We start from the raw sequence: 18,155 nt of genomic DNA, 5'->3' as shown, positions 1-18,155 counted from the left end.
AAAAGAAGGACCTGAATGAATTAATGTTTAGAATTGTATTTGCCAAAATTCATCATTGGATGTCTATAAAATTGAACTAATCAGAATTCAAGGACAGATAAAATCAACAATTTGAGATCTTGAATAAAAAATTATAGCATAAAATTTAGACTGCTGCCTACTTCGTCAGAGCCATGACAAAGACATGAAGTAAAGAAACTGATTAGGTCCATAAATGTCAGGAATGATTTGGCACTCTTGATGTAGTTTACAGGTGATAGGTGATATATATAATAATTTATGACTATGCTATCATTTTAGAAATTCACACATTTATACATAATAAATAAAAGTGACTTGATAGTAGGATATGGGGAAAAATGTTTGAGATATTTGTAAATAAATTGAAAGCATTATTTGGAGATCAGAACATTGATCCTGAGCTTGAATATCATTCCTTATCGCAAATCCACTCTTTGGTAATGTGGTATGTTAAACATCTGCATGAAGTTGGGATTTCAGTATTAAATTGGAGAATTCTTATTGAACTTAATTCTGTGTTTAAAATAAGATTCACAAGTGACTGGGAGAATGTATCTAATTGTGGTTAATCATGTGTCAGGGTCTATGGTGTGACTTTTTCTGAAATTTTAGTTCTGCAAAGAGATGTGAAGAAATTGATTTGTTTTAGAAATGTAAATTAAGTACAAAATGACTTGGATCATATTTGGCATGCTCTATATTCCCTTCACATGCAAGGACTTTTCATATTTTTAGCAACTGCCTCACCAAGATCAGGGAACTCTAGGGTAGTATCCTGCAAAGAATACCATTAACCACTGAACAGGAATATCTCATTTCCTTTCAAGCTGAAGAATTTGCCTTCTTCCTAGAAGGTGTGACCATACCACAACTGTGCTATATATTCTCCTCAAAACTTTTGTTCTAATAAAAAATTAATATTAAGATAACATTTTTGTCTATCTTTCTGCAGAAACAGGCAGTGACCTTTCTATGTTTGAAGCTTTACGAGATACCATTTATTCTGAAGTGGCTACTTTGATATCTCAAAATGAATCTCGTCCTCATTTTCTAATTGAACTTTTCCATGAACTCCAGATGCTAAGTACAGATTATTTGAGGCAAAGAGCACTGTATGCTTTACAGGTACTTAGAAAATTGTGATTTGAGGTTGCCTTTTTAATTTTTTTTTTTAAATTTCTGAAAAATAAACTTCTGCCAAAAATTATTGCTTTACACAGGACATAGTGACCAGGCATGCATCTGAAGATAATATGAGAGGAGAATGTCCAAAGCAACTGAACTCAAATGCCTGGATAGGATCAAATTCAGAGCTTACTCCCAGCGAAAGTCTTGCAACCACTGATGATGTAAGTTATGTAAACCTTGGGATATTTTAACATCAAGTTTGATTTTTGACTTAATAAAGGTGTATTTTTTGTTTTAGTTTTTAGCATAAAATTCATTGAACAATTAAATTGTCCACTTTACTGAGTTACCATATTTTTCGCATTGTAAGACACAGTTACCCCAAAAAAGTAAGTGGAAAATATCTGTGCATCTTATAGAACGAATATTGCAGCGGGGGAAAGGGGGTTGGTGTGGTGGCAGCATTTGCCACCACTGCTACCTGTCACTGCTGCTGCCAGGGAACACTGGGCCATTCGCTGCCAAGCAGCTGATCAGCAGAGCACCCCTCCAGAACAGCGGTGGTGGCAATTGGCGATGACAGGAGTGACACCCCCCCGCCTGGGTGGGTGCTGGGATGCAGAGGCAAGATCCAGCCCGTGGGCCTTGAATTTGACACCCCTGAATTATAGTCACATTCTTTACTAGCAGTTTTTTGGTAGGAGGGGGTATACTGCTGTTCTCTTTCTAGCCATTCCTCCCTCCCACCCTCTCTCTCTCACGCACAAACACACACATATATATGTTCAATTTATGCAAATGGTTGGAGGCTTGATCTTATTGAACACATTTACTATCTTTCCCAGTCACTGTATATGCATGTCACTTCAATTTCTATAATTCCTAGCTAACAAGTCAGTATACCTGCAGGGAATCAAATTTGAGTAATCCATTTTAAAATAATCTTACTTAAAATTCTGGAACGGTAGTGTATAAAATTGTAAAAAGATGATTGATTATGGGAAAGCATTGCCAAATTTTTGTGTTGTCTTTTTTAAGGAGACATTTGCAAAGAATTTTGACCAAGGTGCTTGCAGAGAATCTGAACAAAATGATAGAGACAATGGCAGTACTAGATCTACATCTTCAAATTTTGAACCATTTGCTACTGATGATCTTGGTAAGCACCAACCTAAGAATTGCAGTTTGCAATTCATTGACATTGGAGTACAGATAGTCCTCAATTAATTATAACTGGGATCAGAATTTCCATCGCTAGGTGATGCAGCACAAAGTGCAATGTCACATGTGGCTTCAGCAATTTCTGTTGCTGATACTGTTGATAGTTAAGGATTGTGCAGATCGTTAAGCTATGACCTCACATGATTGTGACTTTTGACTTCCTGCCATTTTCCCATTGACTTTACTTATAGGAAGCTGGCAGGAAAAGTCACAAATTGTGCTAATGTGATTGTATAATGCTGCAATAATTAGAAAACTGGACCAGTTGCCAAGTACCGATTGTGATCACTTGACCACAAGGGCACAGCACCAGCCAGAACTTGCAACGTTATGTTGCAAGTTTGAACAGCTGCAGAATAAGTGGTTGTTAAAGGTGGATCACCTGTTCTTGTTATTTTCATGATCAGAACAATCAACTAGATATCGATTAGACAATGATCAGTCACTTAACGTCCATTTTGGTGCAGGTTGTCCCTTTTTCAAACTTGAAATTCTCTTTTAGTCTTAGCATTCAAAAAAAGAAAAGAACTGTGATTGTTATCACATTCTATTTCTCAAATAATTAAGCAAGAATTATCCAGAGGAGTTTGGCTTTGGATATAGAGCAGTGCCACAGCTTTATGAAAATACATTTTATACCTAATGGAGTGACTTGGAATTTGTACCCATTGTTACAGATTAAAGAACATAATACTGTTAATATATAGAGCAAAATATTATTCCTTCTGTTAGGCATTAACTTCAGAGTATTATAAATCTCCATAGTAGTTAGCTTCTTCATGCGTTCAGTCATTAAGTCCCGATTATCCTAATTGTAGTTTTTTAATGGCAGGTATACTTAAGAATAATCTTGGTCCCTCTTTTTCCAGTTCTATGTTTAATTTGCACCTGGTAATATTTGATTTTCAGTGCCAAAAGATTTATTTTATATGATTTTCTTGCCAATATATAGGCAACACTGTGATTCATTTAGACCAAGCATTGGCTAGAATGAGAGAATATGAACGGATGAAAATAGCTGCTGAGGATAATCTTGAGTCCGAGGATGGCTGCTGTAGTAATCTTCAGACTGCTCCTTCTTCTAAATTGGAAGGTATTAATTTGTTGCATATTTCAGGGTATTATCTGCTATATTAGCACTGATTTTTGAATGTAAATGTTTTGGTATTTACTGTATATAATTAGTATAAAAAAGGCAGGGACTATACACTTGTTATATTGAACTTTTTATTCTTTAGTATGCTTACTTACAATGTATGTAATCAAAGATCCAGAAATTTTTACTTATATCGAAATTTTTTTTGAGAGGAAAAAGTATTAATATTAACATACTTTTTTAAAGGTTCAGATGCAGTTGAAAGCCATTCTGCACCACAGACTACTGAAGTATCTTCTATTCCTTGCCCCCGAATAGATACTCAGCAGCTGGATCGACAAATTAAAGCAATTATGAAAGAAGTTATTCCATTTCTGAAGGTATTATAATGTTGATTTCAGTAAGTGCCAGTTAGAAAATAAGAATTTGCTCTTACAGAAACTTGTAGCTAGATTTTTCTTAAGAAGCAGCTGATTTCCTCTGTAGAGAAGGTGGTGCTTCACTTATCCCATATTCAAAGTAAAAGTGTTTCTTACCAAAATTAGAATATTTCTTCCTATTCTGTATTTTCTAAAGAAGCCCTGATTGACTGAGTTCTGATCTTTTTCTTATCTCTATTTATATGCAAATTATAATCAAGTTATGTAAACTAAATTACTTTTTTCATACATACATCCTTAGCTTAAATAAAACTTAATCTGAATTCTTTCTAGGAACACATGGATGAAATATGTACTTCCCAACTCTTGACTGCTGTAAAACGTATGGTCTTAACCCTTACTCAACAAAATGATGAAAGCAAAGAATTTGTCAAGATATTTCATAAGCAACTTGGTAGCATTTTGCAGGCAAGTATACAATTTGTGAGCTCCGTAAAAATAAGGATTATTTTCAGAATCACTATGGTGCTGGTAATGCTTTGGAAATATTATTTTACCTTGATTCTGAAGTGAATGTTTCTGCCAATAATAGCAGTTGTTTTTTTACCACTTCAGTAAATCTGTTTATATAGCACTTAAGCTACTGAATCAAAGCTAAGCGCTTTATAATTTCTTGAAAAATTAATATGAAAGAGATCTTAAATAATCTGGCAACTCAAGTATAAGTATGGAAAGTGCAATCCATAGCATTTGTCTGATTTGTAAATGCTGACACTTAAAATATACTCATCTTTACAGTGTGAGAAAATGAATATTTTAATGAAACTTTTGATAAATTATTTGAAATGTTACTTCAGTGGTTAAAAATGAGAATTGTCCAAATCCTTTTTATATTTTTTAATGTTAGTTTAAGTAGAAAAGTCTGTCAGAAGGATTGTGATGTAACTCTCATTTCTTTTGACAGAGCTTCTTTGGGAACACTTGTCATTCATGCCTTCTATTTTTGCTTTAGAAATTGGCGCATTAATTAATTAATCAAACAAGGAATATACAATCAGAAAATATTTGGAAAAAGTAGTATCTATCACAATAGAAACATGGGGGAGAACTTAATCCAAATTCTTGTCTGTTTTGCTTTAGAATAAAATGCTATATTCCTTAGAACCTTGCTTACCCATAAACTCATTCAGTGATCTTAGCTAAGCCTTTGAGCTAATATGTTAATTTATGAAGTAAAGTTGAATAATGCTGTGTCAGCCACCTTGAATATAATCAGGAGGTGGGAAAGAATAAAAGTTAAACATAATAGATATATTAAACCTTTTTTCTTTTCTTTTTCTTTTCTTTTCTTTTCTTTTCTCTTTTTTGGACAGGATTCACTGGCAAAATTTGCTGGTAAAAAGTTAAAGGATTGTGGGGAGGACCTTCTTGTGGAGATTTCTGAAGTCTTATTCAATGAATTAGCCTTTTTTAAACTCATGCAAGACTTGGATAATAACAGTCTGACAGCAAAGCAAAAATGTAAACCAAAAATAGAAGTAGGTGGAATAGCATAATCTTATATTAAAGAGGCCAATATAAAATTTTGTTTCATGTAATGTAGATATATTAATATATTTCAAATTCTGTTAAATTTCAATTTTGATATTTTCCTATGCATTCTCTTACTGTCGGTATTCTTCCTGAGCTCAAATGATATTCAGTTATGAACTATTCAATTTTTTCCACTTGTTTTGGTCTCAGATATTTTCATTTGTAGCTCCCATTGTTTCCAAACACCAAAAACAATGACTGAGGCTGATGGGGGCTAATCTGATAATAAATAAGAATTTATTAAGAGCCTCTATTTGAGAATTTTTGTTCAGCTTAGAAAGTAAGTCAGCTTCAAAATTAAACCATATTTTACATTCTTAATAAATGACATTTTTCTTTCTGTATGCAATAATGAAAACAAATGGCATATTTTGGAAATGAGTGTTCATGAATTTTGAGGAAGGTTGTATATTTTGCTTTATTTTATTCGTCACTAGTAAGACTGCAGATGTAAAAGGATGCAGAATTTTTTCTGTTCTAATATCAAACAGTATCAGAGTCTTTACCATGAAAACTTTAGCTTGCTATAATATGACCACATCCTGTTATTTATGACAGTTCTTTGTACTTTAAATTCTTCAGTTTAGTATATTATTTGTAGAACAGTAGAAGAATAGAATGGTTCTTTGTTCCTTAGTTTTTTAATTTATTACAATTCATTAAGGTTTCACTCTGCTTTTGTCTTGGACATAAGACAAGGAGTTTGAAAATATTAGCATCCCAATAGGATTTGAATCATCTGACCTTTATATTTTTAAGTTGTAAGGAAATTTAACCACTCAACTATATCTTTGTCATACCAATCCAGAGCCTGCAGAGAAAGTGTTCAGCCAATCTAATAGCCAGTTCTAATAGGGAAAGCTGCAAAAAACTAAAATATCTAGTTAAACAATATTGTAATACTTTAATAGTTACCAACTAAAAAGAAAATCACAGCAAAATGAATATATGGCTCAGAATTCATTTATATATTTCCATCTTATCTGGTTGTTGGTATTTAGTTTGAACAGAAGCCAGTATTCTTTCAAATTTCTATTTATTAGGTAAAAAAATCACTTGAAGAAGGAGTATGTTCATCTACTGAAGATATTGATGAAGACAAAGTAAGGGAATTTTCAAGCAATGGCGAATATGTCCTCTATTTCTTTATTTTTGCAGATTTTGTAATTGAAGGTGTTTTATCATTTCTGATGAATACTATATTAATTTTTAAAGATAAACAAACTTTTTAATATTTATCTCAAATGATCAGAGAAGTTATTAATCCTATACACACAAACACAAATACTCATACACTCATGTAGAAATGCGCTTAGGAGGTTGTTCTAACTTGGGGTGATGCTGGGGCTTTTATTGATTAATTTTTTAATAGTGAGAGTGGCCAGCAAAATTAAACTAAATTGTTTTTGAGCAGCAGTCAAACTAGATATTTCTTGGAGGTTCATAAGCAATGATAATAGTTGCTGAATAGGTTCTTTCACATTAAGAAGTTTTCATATTCTTTACTCCAAGATCTCCCCCCCCCAAGTGGTATTTGAAGAGATGATAAATTTGAGCAGAATTGTAAAATCTTTTATAGAATAGACATTATAGGATTCATCCTTTTTCCCCCCACTAAAAAGAAATCTTAAACAATTAAAGTTCTTTTATTCTGTATAACAATAATTTTGTTTATTTCTAGGACAAAGATGAAACTGAAACTATTAAGCAAGTTCATGAACCTGCAATATTCAGCAGAGAAATTCCAATCAGTACAAGATCAGATCCTTCTGATCAGGAAGAAGAGAGTGAAAATTGTCCAGTCTCCATAAGTAAGCAACTTTAATGGCTTTGATTATAATTTCATGTAATCAAGCATCTGCGTTAGTGGAATGAAAGATCACTAATTCTCTCCTCTTCTGTTTCTAGCTTGTTATAGATAAATTGCTGTATGCTAAATAAATAAATATAGATAAATGTATTCACATGTTTGTCAATCCAATTGTTAAATGTATCAGATAGATTATTACACCTATTGAGCCTGAATTATGTTTAAGATGAAATGCGATAGATGCTAGTCTAAAGTAAAGTTATGATGACTAGATTGGCCCTTGAGCCTGGTTTAACAGAGGTATACTTACATTCCAAAGGTGATTACATGCATGAAAAGAACTGTTCCCACAGCATTCTTTCACTCTTGTGTCTCCAATAGGAAATGAAATACACTTACATTCATTTTTAATATTGTACTGCACATACCATTATTGCTGAACATTTGTAGCTTCTTTGTATAATAGGCTTTGACTTCCATCCAGTCTGTACTTAGTTGGGAGTATGCTATATTGCACATTCTGGATAATTAAAATAAACATAAAATTATGCCGTAAGATATCCATCTATGATGCACAGCTTTAGCCTTACTCACTATTCAGTGTCTAAAATATTTTGCATATACATTTGTAGAATCAAGGCTAGAATCTAAAGACTCAAACAGTAGTTCTATGCTTCAAAGTAGTCTTTGATTTGTATTTCTTGAGCCCAAGTAATTCCTTCTCCACTGTTTAATATCTCTTGGTAGTTTATTTTGAAACAGAAGATTTAGGATTTTCAGAATTTAAACTGGAAACAGACCATTTCAGAGGACTTTGGAATGTACTATATCCCTTTAGACCAGGGGTGTCAAACTGGCAGCCCGCAGGCCAGATGCGTCACATGCAGGCCACATACACTCCAGCTCCATGAATGGGAAAAACATTGCAAAACGTGCTGTGTCTCTCTGTGTCACGTGACGGCAACGTGACACAGCGAGTGTGACACCCATGCTTTAGACTATTCTAAACTCACACTGGGGTAAAGAACAACCCAAGGCTTTTAACATTTGTGTTTCTGGGTATGTATTTAGTCATTGTGGTCTGTTTTATGTTTGGAGTATATTTCACACATTCTAGGCTTATCTAAAGCAGAAACTCAGGCTCTCACTAATTATGGAAGTGGAGAAGATGAAAATGAAGACGAAGAAATAGATGAATTTGAAGAAGGACCTGTAGATGTTCAAACCTCCCTCCAGGCAAATAATGAAACTACAGCTGAAAACGAAGAAGAACAGGTATTGAGAGAATGAGTGTGTGTTGATGCTAGACAGGTTTTCATTCTTTGGAAAGATTTATTAACATAATTATTTAGAAAATCTAGAACTATGCTATAGTGGTAAAATTGTGGTAAAACTGTAAAATTTAAAGTTACTAAGAAAGAATACAATAGCTTTTCAAACAAGAAGACTGGAAGTTTGATGGGGATTTTTAATCGGTAATAATGTAATGTATTAGAAAATTGTTTTAAATGAATGAATATTCTCCTGCTTGCTAAACTAGTTGAAGCAGAACATTACTATTAACACTGAATTTAAGATTCTTCATATGTTTCAGGATAAGATTGGAGCTTTAATTAATACGAAATAATTAATGTTTAAATGAGTCAAAATAGTAAATAAATTTATTTTGTCACAGATTTCACAGTCCATATCAGAAAATCCAAATGTGTGTCAAACTTTATCTTCTGAACAAGACTCTGTAAATACTAAAGGTAAAATGAATATAGAAAAACTTATTTACAAGGTATTTTTTGTTCTTAGGAAAAAAGATAAATCATCTGAAATTTTTGTGCAATTAGATGATGCTTGGTTTGGGCCGGAGTAGAATTAATTCACAAATGTTTTGATGATTAGAAAGATATATTCTATTGAAATACAGAAATGCACTCATAAAAATAATTGCTTTCTCTTATGTTAATTATACGGAAGTTAAATAAAAGCTAGGTATTACTCATTAGTGCTTATTTTATGAATACTTTATGCTTACTAAACAGAACACAAAGGATTCTATGGCGTGGCAGCACTCTTACTTCAGAGTTTATTAAATGTATCCTACTTTTTCAGAGTAGGATTTTAAGATTTCATGCTTTTAGATTTGAAAATTTAAGTAACATTAATAAGATCTACATTTATTTTGGCTTTATTAAAACTAGTAAATAGGTCAAAGAAAATTAATTAAATAGCGGAAGGAGAACAAGAGAAAGATGGACAAAACAAGTTGATTTATATTAAGTTTTTGCTTAGAAACTTCATATTAATAATTTTCGGGCCACAAGTAGACTGCTGTTTCTATATAAATTGTTCAAGTATTATTTTTTGCTTATTATTCAAAGTCTTAATATTTTGTAATATAGCATGAATTCTTGGTGCAGTCTGGATTCAGACTATAAACTAATTGACAAAATGACACAATGTGTTATTCTTTCAGCCTCTAAGACTGCAATCTTGGACCATCTTAACAATATGTCTATGTCTTAATATGTTTAACTGAAGTCAGCATATTGAAGTTTTGAGTTACTTATACCAGATCAGTTTTAAATTATTCAACATGATCGTTTCTATAAAATATATGTTATCTTTTAATGTAATCTTTTGAAATGTTTTCCATAGTCACAAACTGTTTTTTTTTTGTGTAAACTGTTATAAAATCCCCAGTCTTTGCAAGCAACCTAATCAAATATTGTTTGTTTTTCAGATGATCAAAATATACCTGCTATTGTACCTCAGTATCTTAATCTTACAGAAGAAAAGCAGTCCTTAGTTGTTAGAGTTGCTGAAGATTTTAATGCCAACATTAAATTAGCTACTGAAAAAACAAACTCTCCATTAGCAGAAAATGAAAACAAAGCTATAGACGCAATATGTGGAGACTCAAAATCATCATCGGGAACACCTGAAAGCTCTGTAGTTGGCAGTCCTGATACAGAATCTCCTGTATTGGTTAATGAATATGTATGTAGTGCTTTTGTCTTTTAAATATAATATAAATATATGATATGAGCCTCAAGAATGCATGGTTGGAGAATTTTCTACCTAGAATGCTTCTTTTGGATTTCAGTTTTATTGTTTAGTTTTAGTTTAGTTCAGTTACATTGGTTCTACTGAAAGATTATATCTGTTCATAACAAGAAGTGGTCAATAAGTAATTATTTTAATGAAATATATAAAATTATATATTATGTTTGGGGGACCTCCTTGAGCTCTTGGAAAAAAGTCAAGTTATACATTTTACAAATAAATAATTAAATTAGAACTATTCTCTCTATAGGAAACTGGTTCTGGAAATGTGAGTCAGAAATCTGATGAAGATGACTTTGTTAAACTTGAAGACATACCGCTTAAACTTGCAGTCTACTCAGAGGTAAATGTTATGCTAAGAAATATACAAAGCAAAAAGGTTATTTTTAAGAGCATGGTGTAGAACAAGTGGACAAGACTAGTAAATTGTGAGAATTACTCTTGTGATCCATTTTCAGGAAGAACTAATGAAAAAAATGATGGCAGAGTCTCAGACAAATAGTATCACTGAAGAAATTCTAGCTGAAGCAGAAAGGCAGGGTGAGGAATTAGTAGGAGATCCTCAAATGTTGAAGGAACCTGGTGAGAATCTTTGATTACTTTAGTTTTGCTTATCCTACTCCTGCTGATACAATTAGTTTACTTGATGCAGATTGTAGACTTTAGAACTAGGAAAATTGCATAAATATTTTTAGTTTTGTTCTGCATTCAAACTTAAAGCTAACCCTAACCTTAACCCTAACTGAAATAATATGCATATCTCTATAATAGCTTGGTGACTTTAGTTATCCTAAAAAAGAAAGAGGAGGTTGTTATACTTGAGTGGCAAATCATCAAGAAACACCAGAGCTGAAGGCAACACTGGGAAGTGAAAGAAACTTCCCAGAATAAGGCAATAAAAAACCATTCCTGAATCATTGCCCAACAGAACTATATAGTGAAATGACCAGGAATCAAGCTCAAGTCGGAGAACAGTTAACATTTTACATTTTACAGTTACATTTGTCTTGCTATGGTTGTGAACCAGTTAACAAAGTGAAATTTAGTTGAACAGGTTCTATCCTTTCTTAGAAATGTACAAAATTCACTGGCCTAGAGAACTCTGGAATGTTCCATTCTGGGCCTTCACATTTTTTCATTTTTTAATTATTCATAGCCTGCCTTTGTTATTTTTACAAATAATTCAAAGTGATGAACATACCCAATGCACCTTCTTCCTCCTATTTTCCCCATCACAACAACTTTGTGAGGTGAGTTGGGTTGAGAGAGAGTGACTGGCCCAAAGTCACCTAGCTGGCTTTTGTGGCTAAGGTGGGAATAAAACTCATAGTCTCCTGCTTTCTAGCTTGGTACCTTAACCACTAAATTAAACTATTCCCAGGTATATTTAATAATTTCCAAACTAGAAACAATTCAACATTGCAAAATGCTGCCTGTTTAAAAAAGTTACTTCTGGAAATTTTTGAACTATCCCCAAAAACCCTGCTTAGGAGGAGGGTCAAGGATGTTTAGGAGAGAGACTGGAACTTTCCAGAATTTCCAGAACATTCTGTTCTAGATGGACAAATTTTGCACCGTGATAATCTATTTTGTTTTCTACTATTATTGAATTATTAAACTGTTTCTTGACGTACCGAAAATTATTACCTATTTACATTGATTTGTATTAATTGTAGGGAACAATAAACTCTCATCTTCACAATGAGAATAACGAACTCATGTTGTCTGATCATATATATTTGTAGTTTACAAAACACCTTTGTTAAAGCTGGTTTCGGTACAAAGATGTATTTTGTATTGTTGATAAATAGTTACTTTTTATTTTCCTTTTTCAGAGATTGTTGGAGCTCAAAGTGCATGAAAATGACCTCTGGAACGTTTCTGTGGCCTAATTCATTGATAAATGCAAATAGAAAATCACTACTACGTTTCATGTGTTCTAATCTGTATAAAATGTAAAGTAGTTTTTCACACACTGCCTTTTAGAATAGGCTTGCTAATTTTTTCTCATAAAAGTTCAAACAGCTAACTTTCAACCTGGCTGCAGTTCTTATGTTTTTATTATTGTGATTTAGCAATTTTACCATGTAGTTTTAAAAAAAGTTTGACTTGTATGTAGGTGTGTTTTGGACAATGCTATATGAAGCTAAGATGAGCCATGAGTAATAATAGAGTGTTGATTTTTAAAAACAGTTTATTGCTAGCTTGTTTATAAAAGTGTTACTGAGTTCTCATCATACAATAATGGGCTTGATCCAAAGATGCTCTTCAATGTTTTGCTCTTCTTGCAATACCAGAGCAATGTTTTGCTCTTCCTGTATATTGGGGTACCTTAAAAACTGACAAATTTACTGCAGTGTAAGCTATACTGAGCTATAATTATTTTATCAGAAAGAGATTTACAGGGCAAAGAGAGAATGAGGAGTAATAAAAACTATAGTAAAAAGATCAGATTGAAATAAAAATTTTCTAAATAGTGGTCATAATAATAATAATCTCTTAGCACATATAACACAATAATTCTTTGTCCTTATAACATATATTAGATCTCTAATGATTGTGCTCTCAACCATTTCATTGGTCATCATAAATCTTTAGCTCAAAATGACTGAGGTGATTGCCTGTGGACATAGTTTTGGGACAGTATCCCAAACCAATTTCAGCTTTGTATTTGTATGTAAGAACTGACCAACTTACTCCTTTACACCATCTCCATATGGTGTATAAACAGTTGTATATACAATATTTTCTTCTTTTTGATTAAATATTTTGATTAAATGGACTAGCCCAGAAAATGTAAGGAAAGTTAAATATATTAAATATATCGTTATTTCAACCACTTCAGAATTCTTCACCGGTTTTTTGTACCCTTTAGAAACTGTTTCTTCTGAATACAACTGTTCATTTTGTTATAAAATATTGTGTGAAAATATATCTAAATCCAGAGTCCTCTGTTCCCAAAATTGGAATGATGAGAACGTTATTTTTGTTACAACAGTATGAAATTCCTTCTTGCCATGAATGTGCAGGACAGCACTAATGCCTAATTTTGTTCTATGAAAATACCAGTGATGCCTTACCAACCTGGATAGAATGTATTTGAAATAATGTATTCCTTTTTTTGTATCATTAGTAATTTTTCCCCTTGTAAACACAGTTTGATCCTACTATGTAAAATCAGATGTTGCCTTAAAAGTCTATTGCTATTCAAGTGAATGATGCACAGAGTGGATCAAAGTATTGTAAGGCAAAAAGGGCAGTGCCTACAAACATCCCTGGGGTTGGGAAGTGAATACTTTTAAAGATTAACATATTAAGTATTTAATTGTACCTTGTTTAGTCTTAGCTCAACTCAGAAGTGCAAATGCACAAATTCTTCTGTTTTGAGAAGACTATGTGTATGTTTATGCTTAAACTTGAGTAGCAACAAGAACATTCCACTCAATAGAAACCAAAATCAGGTACTTGGTAAAAATGCCATGGTCTTCCATTAATATCTACAGGCTTTGTAGGGATTGTTAGAAAATAAACACAGAAACAAAGATGCAGAATTTTGTAAAATGCAGTCATCTAGAAGTCTCACTAAGAAATGAATACTTATGTTTTGAAGTCTCATTTAAGAAATTAATACTGTACTTTTCAGAGTATAAGACGCACCAGAGTATAAGATGCACCTTAGTTTTTGGGGAGGAAAATAAGAAAAAAGCTGATTGGTGGGTGGATCTGCCTCCTAGAATACCCCCAATCAGCTGTTTCCAGAGGTGAATTTTAGCAACAGGTTCCTTGGTTGTGAGCTCTGTGTCTTGCTTTTTTTTTCTGCCTCTGAAACACTGCTTCAGAAAAAACAACTTTTTTTTCTGCCTCTGAAAGCCTCCGAAACAGAGCTTCAGGAAAAAGGCTTTTTTCCTGAAGCTTCTTTCAGAGGCTTTTTTTCTGAAGGACTGTCTGTACTCTGTTCAGTCTCTTTTCTTTGGTATTGGTATATAGATTAACCTCTTCCAATCTGTTGGTTATTTTTGTCATTCTCCAGATTTGTTTGGTTAGAACTTTTACTGATTCTTCTTTTGCTGCTTGCCATATTATTTTAGATAAAAGCCTTTCAGAGGTTTTTTTTTCCTGAAGCTTCTTTCAGAGGCTTCATTCAGCCTTTAAAATCTCCTTTTGTGAGGCTGGGTGGGGCTACATTCGGAGTATAAGACGCACCCAGATTTTCATCCTCTTTTTTGGGGGGAAAAAGGTGTGTCTTATACTCCAAAAAATACAGTATGTATATATCAAGGGCAGGGGTCAGCAATCTGCGGCTCTGGAGCCACATGTGGCTCTTTCACCCACTGCTGTGGCTCCGTCACTCAAAATATGTATCACAACTGCCAATGTGTGACACCCGCCGGCACACAATTTATTGAGCTTTTCAACCCCTGGTAGGCCAGCCATGGATAAATCCAAGAAAAGAAAGTTTCAGAAGAAAACAGAACATTTAATTCAGCTACATATGCTAGTTCTGTGGCCGCTCAAGAAATAGTTAGGCACGGAAAGGGCTTTGTGGCTCCCAGTGTGGTTTTCTGTCGGAAATGGGTCCAAATGGCTCTTTGAGTGTTTAAGGTTGCAGACCCCTGATCAAGGGAAATGAGTGGAAAATGTGTGACAAATTCCCAGAGAATTAGCAATGAGATCCAGCCATTATATTGCATTCAGTAGAGATGGAAACAGCATCAACACATATATTCTCTTGGAAAGCTTTGATCCTTTTTATGGCTTAGCATAACTGCATGGCTAGCCACCAGGTCAGCATTCTTCAGTGGAGTACCCCCTATCATTTTTCTACAAATCAACATGACACATACGTTACACTACAGTGTGCACTGGCTTACCAATATCATGAACTTCGGTGCAATAGGAAAAGTGGTAGTATGGTAGTAATAAACATTTGGTGAGCTCCAGGCTGGGAATTATAATAGTATATTATAGCTATATAATAGTAAATAGCTATAATAGTAAAAGTTTAGATAACTAGATCTTAAAGGAATTTTACCTTGTTCAAGTTCTTAAAGGGTCTAATTATGATGCTTACTTAATAGGTTGAATACCAGTCTCTGCGCAGAAGGATATGTGGCTACTCCCAAAAGAGCTCTTAAGAATTTATAGCCTGCAGTATTGTGAATGTATAGCAAGCAGGGGCGTATGTACAGGCACACATCCACTCATCTATCATACCCCATTTGGAAAGACTACATTCAGCAGAAGTGACTACATTTTGAAATCACCTTCAGTAGGTTTTTGTAAAGGAATAAAATAAAAGCTCAATTCAGTCTCAAGTTTAAATAAGTATTGATGGAGGTCAGGGGTGATATGCTCCCGGTTTGGGCCGGATTGGGCGATCCGGTAGTGATTGTGGCAGGTTGTTCAGAGAACTGGTAGCGATGGCGGTGCGAGGCTCCACCCACCCACCCGGGTGTTGTTACTTCCTGGTTTTAACCAGGAAGTAATGTGTTTTTAACCCTCTGCGCATGCGCAGAATGTTTTGCACATGCACAGAGGGTCTGCACGTGCATGTGATGCGTGCGGGCGGGGCGCATGCACTTCCGAACTGATAAGGAAGGTAAGTAGATTTCACCCCGGTGGAGGTTGCTTCCTTGAGCTTGCATTGCTCAGTTGTCTGATCAATACTGTAATGACTTCTTCCTTAAGAGAGCTCAATAATGAGATTTCAATCCTCCTTTCTCATTCCCTGGGCCTGTGGGTCAGAAAAGCTCTTTATATTTCTTCCTTTTTTTTAATGCCTAGGAGACAAGAAGTGGGTGTTGTTACCTAGATGGATTTCCGTCACTTCAGAAGAAATAGGCACTCTAGCACAGGCCTGTCAAACTGGCAGCCTGTGGGCTGGATGCATCACGTGCATGCCACGCCCACCCCGGCTCTGCAAAGGCAAATGTTGCGATACATCACAGTATGTCACATGATGTGATCGAGTTTGACGCCAGTGCTATAGCAGAAAAAAATTCCCCACTTTTGAAGCACGATCCTTCATTACCATATTGAAAAAGAGTATTTCTATATTACAGTACCTGTTTACTTACAAAATGCAGAAAGGGCCCTGACATTACAATATGGAATACATTTCTTTTTCATACAGTCTGTCTTCAACATATTTTTTATGTTTATTATTTTTTAATTCTTCACAGTGCAGAATTTTCAAAGTGTTTTCAAAGCCATAAAGGTTTGCTGATAAATTAAGCCTGCTGTGTTATCCCAGGAATTATCTTTTGTTAGCCAGTGATATTTGCAAACCTAACCAGTTTTGGCTTATTAATATACTACAGTATGATGAAACATGTTTCAGTATGGTTGTACCTAAAAATTGACTGGCTATTTCCACTATTTCAGACTAGTGTTTTGTGTAACTGGAGACCCTTTTCAGTGTGTAACTTGAGGGCCAGAAGCTTATGGTTGACCTATACTCTGCTGTGGTGCTCCATTAGCAGTGAACGCTTCCTAGAGCCTTGAACTACCCTGGCCATCATCTTCTGCCACATAGGCTATAGCCCCAACACATCTACTGTGTATCTGAAAGACCAATACAGTGTAATCTATTAAGCAGACCATAGTTTGGAAAGGGTGACATTGTTTTATGCAGTCAAGGGGAAACTGATTTAGCTGGATCTAGTGTGGAAGATGAGTGGTGGTGGCGATATCTCTACCAGTGGTGGGATTCAAAAATTTTTTTACTACCGGTTCTGTGGGAATGGCTTGGTGGACATGGCAGGGGAAGGTTACTGCAAAATCCCCATTTCCTCCCAGTCAGCTGGGACTCGGCAGAGAATAGATGGGGGCGGGGCCAATTAGAGGCAATGTTTTCTGGTTCTCCAAACTACTTAAAATTTCTGCTACTGGTTCTCCAGAACTGATCAGAACCTGCTGAATACCACCTCTGTTCTTTACCTAATTGCATCTGCTTGTTAATAAAGTAATCTTCATTTGTGTATCCGGCTTAGAACAGTTAGCCTTTTTAATTTTCTGGGATAATTCTGATTTCCATTATTTAAAATGGAGTAGGACCTGGGTATAGAGGCAAGAAATAAGCCAACAAGTATATAAGCTGTCCTGCCACGTTGCAATAATATCCTTGGAAGTATTAAATTATCTAGGCATAAAGGCCCTTGCCACATCCCTAGGCAAAAAAAGCAGAGATCACTGACTGCATTAAGCCAAAAAGGTGTGGGTGTTTAGAACCATGCTTAATTGTAAACCATGGATTATGGATAGTGGAATGTGCAAGCCAAGACAGTTTTAGTGATGTAGCAAATTGGATAAGCTCATAATTGGGCATTGTGTTGAATACTGTAAACCCTTTAGCCAGTTTAAGTTTGCAGATAAAAGATGCCCTGAGAATTAAACTGAAGCAAAACTGGTCCTACCAGTGTGAGAAATGTTGAAATCAGCAGATTTAGGCATGCTTAATTCAAAGACAGATGAAATTTAACAAATTTTTGGGAATTCACTGGGTAGCGTATGTACAGAATGAGACATCTCATTTAGGAAACACAACTTTTAGGAATATAATTGAGTGAATTCTTTTTAATTCGGGAAGGGAGGGAGCTAATGGGAGTAGCCAGTCTTTGCTTCCTTCTGAATGAACATTGATTTTTGGGGGGGATGTATACACAATGCACCAACAGCATGGCTGTGGAACACATCAGAGTGCACTCCCAAGGTTTTAAGAGTGCAAATAGATTCAGATATAAAACCTATCTATAATTTAATACTCTAGGAAGAATTGCTTTGCAGAGATGCTAAATAAGTTCAAGGTCCTTGAATTATATCAGTCACTGACCAGAGCTAAGCACAGCTC

General features: G+C 34.5%; 1 protein-coding gene across 1 annotated transcript in view; it reads left to right on the top strand.

The window, feature by feature from the left end:
- Positions 1 to 13,145, top strand: part of PCM1 (pericentriolar material 1) — a 52,048-nt gene extending 38,903 nt beyond the window's left edge. The window contains exons 27-41 of the mRNA XM_070949054.1: positions 974 to 1,146; positions 1,242 to 1,370; positions 2,188 to 2,308; positions 3,323 to 3,463; positions 3,713 to 3,846; positions 4,180 to 4,314; positions 5,220 to 5,384; positions 6,483 to 6,542; positions 7,121 to 7,250; positions 8,367 to 8,524; positions 8,925 to 9,000; positions 9,984 to 10,240; positions 10,557 to 10,649; positions 10,765 to 10,888; positions 12,142 to 13,145. Coding sequence (XP_070805155.1) covers positions 974 to 1,146; positions 1,242 to 1,370; positions 2,188 to 2,308; positions 3,323 to 3,463; positions 3,713 to 3,846; positions 4,180 to 4,314; positions 5,220 to 5,384; positions 6,483 to 6,542; positions 7,121 to 7,250; positions 8,367 to 8,524; positions 8,925 to 9,000; positions 9,984 to 10,240; positions 10,557 to 10,649; positions 10,765 to 10,888; positions 12,142 to 12,167 — 1,922 coding nt within the window. The 3' untranslated portion in view covers positions 12,168 to 13,145. The remainder of the gene's footprint in view (positions 1 to 973; positions 1,147 to 1,241; positions 1,371 to 2,187; positions 2,309 to 3,322; positions 3,464 to 3,712; positions 3,847 to 4,179; positions 4,315 to 5,219; positions 5,385 to 6,482; positions 6,543 to 7,120; positions 7,251 to 8,366; positions 8,525 to 8,924; positions 9,001 to 9,983; positions 10,241 to 10,556; positions 10,650 to 10,764; positions 10,889 to 12,141) is intronic.
- Positions 13,146 to 18,155: the final 5,010 nt, after the last annotated feature.

This window comes from Pituophis catenifer, unplaced genomic scaffold (assembly GCF_029215685.1).
Source record: "Pituophis catenifer annectens isolate HBS135680 unplaced genomic scaffold, rPitCat1.0.hap2 SCAF_8, whole genome shotgun sequence".
NCBI lineage: Eukaryota > Metazoa > Chordata > Lepidosauria > Squamata > Colubridae > Pituophis > Pituophis catenifer.
Note: the sequence above shows the minus strand (reverse complement) of the source record. Positions and strands in the feature narration are given on the sequence as shown.